Source organism: Mirounga angustirostris, unplaced genomic scaffold, assembly GCF_029215605.1.
Source record: "Mirounga angustirostris isolate CCGP_5_RB_7025 unplaced genomic scaffold, mMirAng1.0.hap1 SCAF_17, whole genome shotgun sequence".
NCBI classification, from domain to species: Eukaryota; Metazoa; Chordata; class Mammalia; order Carnivora; family Phocidae; genus Mirounga; species Mirounga angustirostris.
In genome coordinates, this window is record NW_026991725.1 from 5,952,189 (window position 1) to 5,965,198 (window position 13,010).

At 38.0% G+C, this 13,010-nt stretch overlaps 1 protein-coding gene across 11 annotated transcripts in view; it reads left to right on the plus strand.

The window, feature by feature from the left end:
- NF1 (neurofibromin 1) overlaps positions 1-13,010 on the plus strand; it is a 289,382-nt gene that overhangs the window by 268,872 nt on the left and 7,500 nt on the right. For 7 of the 11 annotated variants that reach the window (XR_010408418.1, XM_064582372.1, XM_064582366.1 and 4 more), the window contains 6 exons: positions 569-691; positions 1,081-1,208; positions 1,401-1,501; positions 2,985-3,127; positions 3,495-3,541; positions 4,801-5,017. Coding sequence is in view for 9 of the 11 variants with exons in the window: in XM_064582372.1 (XP_064438442.1) it covers positions 569-691; positions 1,081-1,208; positions 1,401-1,501; positions 2,985-3,127; positions 3,495-3,541; positions 4,801-5,017 (759 nt within the window). In the remaining 2 variants the exon portion in view is untranslated. The remainder of the gene's footprint in view (positions 1-568; positions 692-1,080; positions 1,209-1,400; positions 1,502-2,984; positions 3,128-3,494; positions 3,542-4,800; positions 5,018-13,010) is intronic. The other 4 variants (XR_010408419.1, XM_064582371.1, XM_064582374.1 and 1 more) reach the window with 2 other exon arrangements.

Sequence of the window (13,010 nt, forward strand, 5' to 3'; positions counted from 1 at the left end):
GAGACTCAAAGCCAAGTGGAGGTGCTACTGTACTACTTGCCATTTTTAAAGCATCTCTCAGGAGATCTATTATTTAGTACTTTTAGGCATACAAATATTGTTTTCAGAGAGTGAAGAGTTAAAATCAAACTTTGATCTTGCCTAGTTTGGAAAGTTTTCATATGTTAATGACTAATTCTTGCCACGAGCAGAATTTCTTAAATTGAAAAAAAGCTGTTCAGACATAGTTGATCTTTGCTACTGAACAGTGCATACGCCCGTGTTCATCATCAAATATTGTGCTTGATGATGGAGCTTGGTTTACCTCCAGTGTAATGAATGTGATCTCAGTCTAAAGTGGACCAGTAAGATACATCCTGTCCTGAGATGCAAAGCCATGGGGCCAAAATTCCTTGACAAAATGGAGAACAAAGGAGAGAAACTCTGCCCCAGGGATATATTTGAGCTTTCTTTGGGTCCTTAAGTGAAAACTTAAACACTTGATGTCCAAACATTTTCTTTTTAGTATAATCCTATTCACAGACACTGTGGTTAATGAACTGCCATATTCTGTAACTTTTGTTTATAGGAACAAGGAAAAGTTTTGATCACTTGATATCAGACACAAAGGCTCCTAAAAGGCAAGAAATGGAATCAGGGATCACAACACCCCCCAAAATGAGGAGAGTAGCAGAAACTGATTATGAAATGGGTGAGAAACAGAGTTAATAATTGATCTAGATCATTGAAAATAAGGTGGGAGAGCCATATTTGCTTTCCAGCCATTTCTTAGAATCTTGAGGATGAAATGTAGACGCATTTGCGCTTTTTCAGAAGATAAGCTATACAGTCCTTAAAATGAAAGTAATCCTGAAACCTGTATAAAAAGTAATCATATATATGATATACAGCATTGTGAACAGCCAGCTAGAACTTTTGTATAGGTGACTATTAATTCTGTATGTTTATGTTGCTGTTTTAAGTGCCTACTAAAAAGCTATTGAATTTTAGAAGTAACATTAAAATATGTTAGGTGAAGTGGTATTTAGTGTATATGTTCGGTTAATACAGCTGATCGTCTTAATCCATATCTTACTGCAGAAACTCAGAGGATTTCCTCATCACAACACCCGCATTTACGCAAAGTTTCAGTGTCTGAATCAAATGTTCTCTTGGATGAAGAAGTACTTACTGATCCGAAGATCCAAGCACTTCTTCTTACTGTTCTGGTAAAGTTTTTGCCTTTTGGTAGTGGTGCGGGGGAGGGGGGTTCCCCTCAGGTTTGTATTCCAGTATACTCTTAGGAGACCCTTAAACATTAAAAACATGAAAGGAAGATTGTCTTCTGCTTCTCACCAGAACATATAGCAACTCAGCCACAAAATAAAATGTATTTTGTTGACTTTTTTGCCCTTTGGCAGGCTACGCTGGTAAAATACACCACAGATGAGTTTGATCAGCGAATTCTTTATGAGTACTTAGCAGAAGCCAGTGTTGTTTTCCCCAAGGTTTTTCCTGTCGTGTAAGTATCTCCTGTTTGTGTTTAACTTTTGTATCTGTCTTGAAGTCGTATGTTTTATAAAAGCTTAGGAAAAGTATCATCCAATAGTGTTCACTGGTTGTGGGGAGGGGAATGTGAGACAGTATGATAGAGGTTTTAGCTTAGAGACAGTGGGTTTAGTGGGGGCTAAGACTAGTTTTGGCCTATTAGGGAAAACATTTTTTTTATCTTGTCAATTTTCTGGGTTTTTTTTAAGATTTTATTTATTTATTTGAGAGAGGAAGAGGGAACACGAGCAGGGGGAGAGACAGGGAGGCTCCCCATGGAGCAGCGAGCCCAATGCAGGGCTCGATCCCAGGACCCTGAGATCATGACCTGAGTGAAGGCAGATGCTTAACTGACTACTGAGCCACCAGGCGCCCCTCTTGCTGATTTTCTTAAGTGCTTCATCATGATGAGCATTGTTCATTTCCTCACTTAGGAGCAAACCATTAGACGCTTTATGTACCTGTTTTGGTTTCTTTTGTGGTAGAGCTTTTGTATTTATCCACAGCTGAGTGAAAACAAAAAACTTTCGATACAGGAGATGAATTTTTATTCTCTCTTAAGAGCTAAGATCATATTACCCTCAAATTATTCAAATCTCAATAACCCAAAGAAGCTTGGGAATTCCTATTCCTGATCTAGGCCTTCTATGTGGTATCATTATTTCCTTATTTTTGTTTGATCTCACTTTAGAATTTCAGAATTTTACATAGTTGGCTCTGGGTTATTTCTATTAATAGAGCACGACCAGGTTAGACATAGTTAGTTTCCTCTTACTTTTTAATTAGATCATATATTCCACCCCTCCACACTAATTTTGCTTTCCTTAATCGATCTGATTCAGCATTTATTAAACATTGATTGATATTAAATTTAGTTTTAACTGCCTGGGCACATACCAACAGTCAGCAGAAAGAAATGGTCCTAAAACATACCAAGTGACAGAAGCCAGCCTTGTCTTGAGCAAACAGTCACCATATATAATTAAAAATGGCTATGTGACAGTACCAGTTGTTTGTTTTTACCATATTTTTTTGATGATTAAAAATAACAAAAGGGCACCTGGGTGGCTCAGTTGGTTAAGCACTGGACTCTTGATTTCAGCTCAGGTCATGATCTCAGGCTCTGCATGTCAGGCTCTTTGCTTGTCCCTCTCTCTCTGCTCCTCCCCCTGCGTGCTGCCTCACACATGCTCTCTCTCTCCCCCAGTAAATAAATAAATATTTTTTAAAAATAAGAATTAAAAAATAAAAACAACAAAAAAAGGACAGACCAAAAAAATAAATTCATACATTTATTTATACAAAATTTGAAAAAACACCAGAAAGTAAAAAACACTCCTCTCCCTTCATTTTTATCACATTGTACTGGGGAATATATGATGTTTTCCAGTGTATATTTTCCATTTAATTTTCCTTTAAAATGTTCTTGTGTTTACTTTTTGTTTGTTTTTGTGTAGGCACAATTTGTTGGACTCTAAGATCAATACCCTGTTGTCATTGTGCCAAGATCCAAATTTGTTAAATCCAATTCATGGAATCGTGCAGAGTGTGGTGTACCATGAAGAATCCCCACCACAGTACCAAACATCTTACCTACAAAGTAAATCAGTGTCTCGGGAGGAGGATGATTGATGAACTTGCTAGCATGTGCACTGTTACAGAATCACCAACTAAAGAATTCCTTATAAGGATTGGGGTTATTCATACTTCTCTCTCCATATGCCATTTTTTACTCTTTTCATTATGTGTTCAATAAGTAACCGGCTTACAATTTCTTAAGATTTAGTTATGGTTTTGTACTGAGTATGTTTTATGAGTTTTAGTCTACTCTGACATTCATTCTGAAAAAGTGTTTTCAGTGTGTGTGAGGTTTTAATTTTTGTCATCAACCATATAACTTACTTAATTTCTGTTAAGATTAAAAGAGTGTTGTGCTTATTATAAGAATAACATTTGGTTTGTTGCAGGTTTTGGTTTTAATGGCTTGTGGCGGTTTGCAGGACCCTTTTCAAAGGTAAGAAAAATCTGTTTTTCTCTATTGATAAAATGAAAGTTTTTATTCATATTAGTGTGCCTGCTTTAAGAACACATAGTATGCTGAAAACCAGAATGATGATTCACGATAAACACATGTTATTTTTATAAAATGTTTTCCACCACAAGATTCTAAGAGGCAGCACCTTTAATAGGTTTATGTATCAGTTTTTACAAAAAAAACTCAGTTCAATTTATGCTTGACTTTTCAAAAGGGTGTGATAAACCTCTGTAAAGTTTTCTGCTCTCAGTCACTTGTGTGTTCGATGATCGTAATGCATACACTTAGGTATCTTGTAATTAGGAAGGAGCATGACCTATGGTTAAAATCTACCTCATGACCCAAAACTAATATAATGTTATATGTCAATTAAATCTCAGTTTAAAAAAAAAAATTACATGATGAAAAAAAATTTCCTCATGAGAACATTTTTCCTTCTAGCCTATTGGATTAGATTCATTTTTATCCGGAATATATCCTATTTGTTCATTTTTTTTCTTTGATTGGCATTAGTTGATATAGTGCTACATAAATGTGTTTTTAATTATTCTCTCTATGTATGGTCCCTCCAGATGGATTGAGATTCCTTGAAGGCAGGACTTCTGTTTCTTCCCTGCACAGTTCCTAGTGCAGTGTTTTAGATACAGGGGTGCTAAGTCAAGGTGAATTATCTAAATCTTATTCTAGTTTTAAGAATTTGGTATTTAGTTTTTTATTTTGTTCAGTTATTACTGAACATCTCTTGATATGCAAAGGCTATCATTTAAAAAATGGGCCTGAATTCCTAGAAATATGTATATCTTGCAGGAAGGTTTGTAGTTTGACTGCCAGTAACCCTCTGCCCTTCGCAGTGCTCAGCTGGGCTCAGTCGGTTGAGTATCTAAATGGCAGCTGGTATGATGATCCTCTGCTCATTTTCTCTGTTTTGGAAAATTGACTTGACATCATTGCTGATGGTTTTATTGTCTCAGGATTAATTCAGTCTTTGCCTTTGCATGGCTTTCAGTAATTGCAGGTTCATCTGGAAGCTCTAGGTGTAAGCTGAAGAGTTCCCAGTTCTAAGTCCCATGGTAGTCTAGAAATACTATGCCACCCCTTTTTTTAATGCTCTCTAGTACAAAAGAAGAAAAACAGTAAATTAAGCCCAAAACAAAAATTGAGTTAATCTTTTTTGGCTTCAAAGGGGATTTACAGAAAAAAAGAATGGAGCTAAAATAATTTCCTATTTTCCATTACAGCAAACACAAATCCCAGACTATGCTGAGCTTATTGTTAAGTTTCTTGATGCCTTGATTGACACGTATTTGCCTGGAATTGATGAAGAAACCAGTGAGGAGTCCCTCCTGACACCCACTTCTCCTTATCCTCCTGCAGTGCAGAGCCAGCTTAGTATTACTGCTAACCTTAACCTTTCTAATTCCATGACCTCACTTGCAACTTCCCAGCATTCCCCAGGTTAGTAAATGTAATCTTTATATAAATTTGAGCAATAATATTAATATACCAACATCAGGAATTCCCTTGTTATCAGGTTATAGTAAATTTTGCTCCTTTTTATCATGAGGTTCATCTTACATTTCTTCTTTACCTTATGGCTGACTTGAATTTTGTTATTCTGTAAAGCTTTCTACTTTCAAACAGTTACTCATAAGATAGTGAAATGTTTAGAGTGTTCACATACTGTTCTAAGGTTGATAAGTTTTTAGAGTTTGGGCAGGAAGAGCAGCCTCTAAGGTACCTTACCCTGTAAGAGAATTAGAATTCCCTTACTAGATACACTAGCCTTGCCCTAAGGGCTTCTATGTCTATGGTACAGCATACTGTATCCAAAAAATACACAAATTATGGTAGTACCCCATGTCCCTGTTGCCAGCAACAACTCAACCATCCAGAGACCAACCTGAAAATCTAGGAAAATCAACAACCAGAGAAACGTCATCTCAAGTAAATAACATCTTAAAGCATACAAGCGTATTCCTTACCACGGAGTCACTCTTAGCTCCACATGGGAGAAGTATGCCAATGCAACATGCAACTAAGAGGTGGATACACTGAGAAATAATAGCTAATAGCCTGAGTAGGGCTGAGAGACACAAGATGGCGGAAATGGCAACCTGTAGGCTTCTAGGCTCATTCAGTGTCAGAGTGAATGGTTTCCTACAACTCTGGTTGACCCTAGAGGTGTTATTCATTGCAGAGCTGATGCCATTGTATGTGGTGATGACAGTGGGTAGTGAGGGAAAACTTCCCTGTGGTCATGTTTTCCATTCAGAACGATACCCTTCTAAAATGGTAAAAATTTTAAAAAGGTTTTGTGTTTAAAGTTCCATTATCTGAAAATTTTACTTATGAGGCACCGATGTATAGTTACTGTACATCGTTCTGTTTTAGGTGTTAACATGGATTTTCTTTTTAAAAGTCTAGTAATGTATTACAACTGTTTTGTGATGTTCAAGACACATAAATAGAATCCCCGGTTTATAATCCCAATTTTGCATGAATATTGAAACATAGTTTTGAAGGCCTGAAGAATTTGGCAAATATAATACCCAATTCATATTACAAATGCTTGTATTAAAATAACTATATTCATCTGTTAAGCTTTCATCAACAACAAAGCTTTGGTCAGCAGAGGAAACAAATTGTTTGGTCCAGCATTTATTTATCAATCCCCTTACCACACCTAGTCAGATTCTTTTTTTCCTCCAAGAAATAAGAGAAATCTGGCCAGCGTTTCCTCTGCATATAACCATGTTCATTTGCCCTCTGTCACTTACTCCCTAGGACAGTGTTTCTCCAACTGTGATCCCAGACCAGCATCAGCATCATTTGGGAGCTCACTAGAATGCAGATACTAGAGCCCCAGCCCAGACCTCCTGCATAAGAAACTCCAAGAGTGGGGTCTAGCCAGCAGTCTGTTTTAATAAACACTCCAGGTGATTCTTATACACACTAGAGTGTGAGAAGCACTGCCCAAGGGTATGCCTGTGATCCTGCCCCATTATCAGCATTTCAACCATTAAAGCCAAGGAAAAACTTAAAATGTACTTTCTTCTAGATATTGCAGCCACTGAACTCTTTCCCCCGCCCTCCCCGCCTCCAAATCTTGGCATTTTGGAGCTAAGGAGGACTGTAGAGATCGTTTAGTTCTGGGCTCACCGTGTTGAGTGTGATGGGGAAACTGGGGTTTAGAAGAGCTAAGGTAGTTGCTTTATCACACAGTCCTTATCCAGAACCGGGGCCAGTGCTCTTTCTACAACAGTCATCGCCTTCCATATCTGTGATCTGTCCATCAGCTTTCTTCCCTTCCTTTGTGTCCCTGTTTCTTTGATTTATTTGTTTATGCATTGCTGTCTCATTACTTCCATCTGCCTTACCCTAAGTCTACCACTCCTTTTTTCCACAGAGCTCTCTGTTTTCTGCATTACTTGTTCTTTATGATGTTAGGGACAATTAGAAAATTCATAGACTCTGTCTATATTTGCCCTCTTGTTTTTAAAAGCTTGGTTATTTTAATCAAACTTTTGCCTCTTGGGCGACTAAAGTGGTGTTAAACCTGTCAAAATGATTGTTTTTTGTTTTTTGTTTTTTAAGATTTTATTTATTTATTTGAGAGAGAGAATGAGAGAGAGAGAGAGCATGAGAGGGGGGAGGGTCAGAGGGAGAAGCAGACTCCCTGCCGAGCAGGGAGCCGGATGCGGGACTTGATGCGGGACTCGATCCTGGGAGTCCAGCATCATGACCTGAGCCGAAGGCAGTCGCTTAACCAACTGAGCCACCCAGGCGCCCTGATTATTTGTTTTTATATTAACTTTTTTTTTTTAATACCCAGACTAATTGTTAGGGAGATTTCTGCCCATCTTTGCCCACTGATGGAGACCATAAAATAACCAGGTTGAAAACAAAGGTAGCAGTACGGGTCCCCTTGCTAGTTGATTACTTGCTTATATCCTGTGTTGATTGTTTAAAAAAAGAGTCATATCCTGCGACCTCTAATTTAGAATTGTTTCTAAAAATCAGAAAATAGTCTATGTGGTTTTGGTTACAGTTTTAAACCAATTGGGTCACTTCTAGTAGTTCTTCAGATGGCTGCTTGAATAGACGACCACAGCCTGGAAGCCTTTGACTATTCTCAGAGGAAACTGAAGCTTTAAAAGCAGTAGAATTAATTAAGTAGAATCATGGTGCTCAGCATTTCCTGGTTCTGAATTGCAAATTGTGTGTCCTCGGTTTGCCAGGTTATTTTACTACATGTTTTTGGAAAAAGGGTTTATCTTTTCAATAGTGACTTCACTCTCATATGAAACAAACCCATTTGTATCTCTAAATTGTGGGCTTATCTCTATGAAAGGATCCTGATTTATCTATGTATCTAATTACTGTGCTTTTGCCATTTGCTATTATAGAATACCTCTTTAGAGTTAATACTTCATTTGTAATTAGGTATACTGCTTTTTATCTTTAGCTACATGTAATCTTATATTCCTAGCTCCTCAGTTCTTTATGAAGCTGAGTTTGCTGATATCAAAGGGCGGAAAGAAGTGATGAATCTTATTCAGATTCTCAACTCAGCCTAGCATTTCAACTTTGCTGTTTGGCTGTATAAAAATCAAAATAGGACCCTGTCTCCACTCCCATCAGCCAAGTCCCATGCAGAAGTATTTATTTATTTACTTATTGCTTATTTATTTTTAAAGATATTTATTTAGAAAGCACACAAGCATGGGGCAGGGGCAGAAGTAGAGGGAGTGAGAAAGCAGACCCCGAGCTGAGTGCGGAGCCCGACGCAGGGCCTCTGTCCTATGACCTCGAGACCTAGACCCGAGCCAAAACGAGGAGTAAGATGCCTGCCCAACAAACTGAGCCACCCATGTACCCCCCCAACCCCAAGCAGAAGTATTTAAGGAAATTTCAGGGGCACCTGGGTGCCTCAGTTGGTTAAGCATCTCCCTTTGGCTCAGGTCTTGATCCCAGGGTCCTGGGATTGAGCCCTGCGTCAGGCTCCCTGCTCAGTGGGAAGCCTGCTTCTCCCTCTGGCTCTTCCCACACCCCACCCCCACTTGTGCTCTCTCTCGCTCACTTTCTCTCTCTCTCAAATAAATAAATAAAATCTTTAAAAAAAAAAAAAAGAAAGAAAGAAAGAAGGAAAAATTTCATGTCACTCCCTGAAGTGGAGCACAAATGTGGCTTGCCGTCAGATTACTCAACATTCTGTGCCCAGTCTCCCGAGCTTTAAGCAGGTGAAAGCTCTGTTGCCCTATGTCAAAAAGCAAAAGTCACTGATCTGCATAGAGCACAACTCTGCTGCAGACTTTCCTTGTCAATGCAAGACTCTGCTTACTAGGTCTTTGGTACTTAGGATCAGCCACTAAGCTGTATTTTCTTTTTGGTCACCAACCAGCATTCTGTGCTGTCAAATCAGCTAGATAAGAAAGAGATTCATGAACTCCCTCCCACTCCCAAGCATTAAACCTTACTTAAATAATGTAGTACTTTATTTTTGGGGGGTAATTCATCAGCCACCAGCTTTTGAGGAAGTGTTGGTCACTTATTTACATAAAGCAATTGTCTCTGAAAATGCATTCTTCTTGACATATTATCCTAGCTCACTTGTCTATCCCCTTAGCACAAGGAGGATTGTTTTCTAAATCTGTATTTTAAAATGTGTAGATGACTATCTTCTGACTCTCTCCCTAGTTGAAATTGAACTTGGCATCAGTGGGGCTGTCAGTGGAGTTCAGTGCATGTAAAATTGTATTAACCTTTTAGCCAAATGAACATAAAACTCTGCCTCTTCAGATTTTCCCAAATGTCACTAAGAGAACCCTGTAGAGAATCCATAAAATTTACTCTCTGACATATAAGAATATTCCGAATTGATTTTGTAGTCCCCTGTTAGGTCCAGGGTAGCTGAGCTGGACATGAATGGAAGAACCAGGATTAGAGCTAGAAAAACCAGGCTATCCACTTAAAAATACTGTGTGTTATGGCGCTCTCTTTTGCTTAAGGCCAAGCCATGAGTGGTCCTCTTAGGTAATGAGCAAGGAAGCCTTTTTAAAGCCATCATTCTGAATGCTTTATAACCTCACATGCAGTCTCCCTGCATCCTCTACATGTTAAAGAGCAAATATACTAGAAAAAGAAATCCAGTTGGAATTATATGGACTTAGTACTCATTAGGAAATTAAATAGTGAAATGGAAATGTATTAAATTTTAATTTATACTCTGCCAAGGTCTCCTAATGTTTTTCATACTGTAATTTAATTCAATAAACATTTGAACCACCCATTTTGTATGTGTACATTAGGTAATCTGGGACACTTAAAGATGAGAGAGACCCTGGTCACCAAAGACTTGACAGTTTTTGCCTATGGATCTCAGTATTGGGTTTTGAGCTAAAGTTTTTACTTCCTTCTAACAAATTCTACGTGTATGCAAGGTCTTTGATTTAAGTGCAAAAATAATACTACTGTGCTCTGTAGAAAATAACCAGAATTCCAGTTATTTATCCTACAGAGATTCATTGTTTACTATATGCCAGGAACTCTTTTAGACCTAGGGAAGCAGGGAGCGAGTAGCACATGATACCTGCCCGCAGATGGATTTCAGGGTCAGAGGGTACACAGACAACTATGACCTCCTTTGTGGGGCTTGTTATGTTGTACTTCGTACTACAGAATATTCTGATGGATCAGAGGGACATTTGTTTGGAAGACAATAAAGTTACGACAAAACTTTTATAACATATTTTTGACCTCAAGAAAATGTGAGGTGTGTGTTACAATTTTTTGAACAGAACCAACTATGTGATCTATTTTAAATGTTTTTTACTAGGGAAAAAAAAATCTTCCCCCTTTGATCAGCTTATTTTACTGTTAGTGTTGGAGGATGAATTTTTTAGAGCAAAAACCTGTTCATTTGAGGGGTTTGTTTTGTTTTTTTTATAGTTCACCTCTTCCACTTTATTTTGGGACTGTATCCAAGCCTGTCAGTTATTCAGTCACTTTGCTTCTTAAACGTAGACCTTTCCCCTGGGAAGCTGGGTGGATGAGCTAGGAGTGCTGACAGCTATGTGCACAGTGCGTCAAAACCGTTTCTACTGAGCTCTTAGTAACACTCCTGATACGTTCACCAGGTTTCAAATGTCTCCCTCTTAGAAGACACTTAAAGGCCTCTCTTTTGAGCCTACTTAAAATCTCTGAAACAATTTTAATGTTTTGGGGAACTGCATATGGTATCCCCAGACCTTTATTTGGTATTAATTTTTTTCCATCTTTTTCTGTGTTATTATTACCCTGTATTTAAGGGAGAAAAATAATTTTTTTTTAAAGATTTTATTTATTTTTTGACAGAGACAGCGAGAGAGGGAACACAAGCAGGGGGAGTGGAAGAAGCAGGCTTCTCGCTGAGCAGGGAGCTCGATGCGGGGCTTGATCCCAGGACTCTGGGATCATGACCCCAGCCGAAGGCAGACACTTAATGACTGAGCTACCCAGGGAAAAAAATAATTTTAAACTGAGCCAATTGCTTGGTGTAATTTCTTAATGTTTCATTTCATTTTTTAGTTTAATTCTTGACTTAAAATTCTTAATTCTAAAGAAGGTGGTAAAAATATCTATCTATAAAATTGTAAGTTCTAACATTTGTTTAGAGTCTAATATTTAGGAAATTAATGGTCAGAGTTCAAGAATTCAAAACAAATTTCTTCTGAAAACCAGGGAACTTAATAATTATCCAATATCTACTCATATTTCACCCTTTTAAAAAATCTTGTGGACATCACTCACTTTTGTTTTTCCTTCCATCCTGTGTCTGTCAAGCTTCTCTGCCTTGCTCTAAGTCAGCAGTTTTCATGCAGCTGTTCCCTCATCAAGGTACTCTTTCCTTCCGTCATCTCTGCACGAAATGCCGCTTTACCCCACGCTCATCCTAGGCACATGGCATGAGACTTCATTCACTGATCCCTGTCAGCACAGTTTGGCTTAGTACCTGAGGCACTTGTAAAACCACCGCTTTAAGGTCTGGAGCTCACTGGCCCTGTAGCGCCGTGCATTCTGGGTCCGTGAATGAGCTGCTTCCACTCCCCCGTGAACACTGAACATGCAGTCCCAGCCTCGGGCACACACAAGCCGGCGAACAGGAAACCCCAGAGAGAGTTAATAGAGAAAGCAGGATATGTGCTTTGAGGAAGAATTTTAGCTTAGGAAATACTTGTTTTCCCACAATATAAATCCAATCCCAGTATTTCCTTAGAAATTAAAGCTGGCTATGTACTCTATCACCTATGTTTAAAAAAAGGAATATGGTCTTTAGTTAGCTCTAAGGACTAAGAAGAAAAAAATGCGATACACTTCTATCTAATTTATAAAAGCTGCCTTGTCTTCTTTTACTCTTCTGTGACTATTATACAAAAAGATTAGACCAAATACAAAAAGAAGTATTGGCAACTGATGAAAGTACATTAAAAGTTTTGTTAATTCTTATAGCTACAGTTTTGTATATCTAGCTTAAAATACAAATATTTCTAAGCACATAATTAACATGTCTCCATGAAGGTATTTATTGTACCATAAGAATAAGCTATAGTTACCTTTTCTTCTAAGATTTATTATATTTTGTGCTTGTTCACATTAGCTTAGGTACACATTCTAGTGTGAAATTCAAGTCCTATGCATTTGTTCTAATACTCCTTTTAGTACGTCACTTGGTCTTTTTTATTTCAGGTATTAGGAGCATCTTGATTTGTGTAGTAATTATTTTACCTATGTGCAGAAGGTCTTGGATTATCTTATCTGAATGCTCTAACAACCCTTTGAAATAGGCACATCTACTCTTATCCTTAATTGACAGATTAGGAACTAAAACCAAATTAGGGTCTGATCCCACTAAGACTCCAACCTGGGTCTTCTGACGCATTTGCATCATTGTATGTGACAAATGAGCACTCTGGTTTCCCTTCTCATATATGTCCTAGGACTTTTCTGACAGGTTTGCCATAGTATAGTTGTAATCAACTAAGCAATGCAGAGTCAGGTAACCTACCAGCGCTCCCGTACAGGTGGTGTGAGATTTGTGTTATTCGTCTTTTATTTTTGTTGTGTGACTTCTCACAAGTCACCTAACCCATTTTTCTTCAGCTTCTGAAGAAGTGAGAGAGAGTCCATCCTTTTATTATTTCATGAAAGTATTAGGTTCCAGTTTGGGAAAGGCATTTTGGTGCTTAAAAATTAGGTGAATTTTTAAAATGAAGTGGTTTATTATTTATCAGGCTGGATCTATCCCTAGTTGTCAAAATAAATAAACTTTGATACCTGCCTTCAAGGAACTCATGTTCGAGCAGAGGAGATAGACATACAACTTCAATTAACTATCATGCACTCTAATCATTTTTCCCACTTGATTTACTAAATTCTGGCCAATAACACCTTTTATTTAGGATTTCATCTT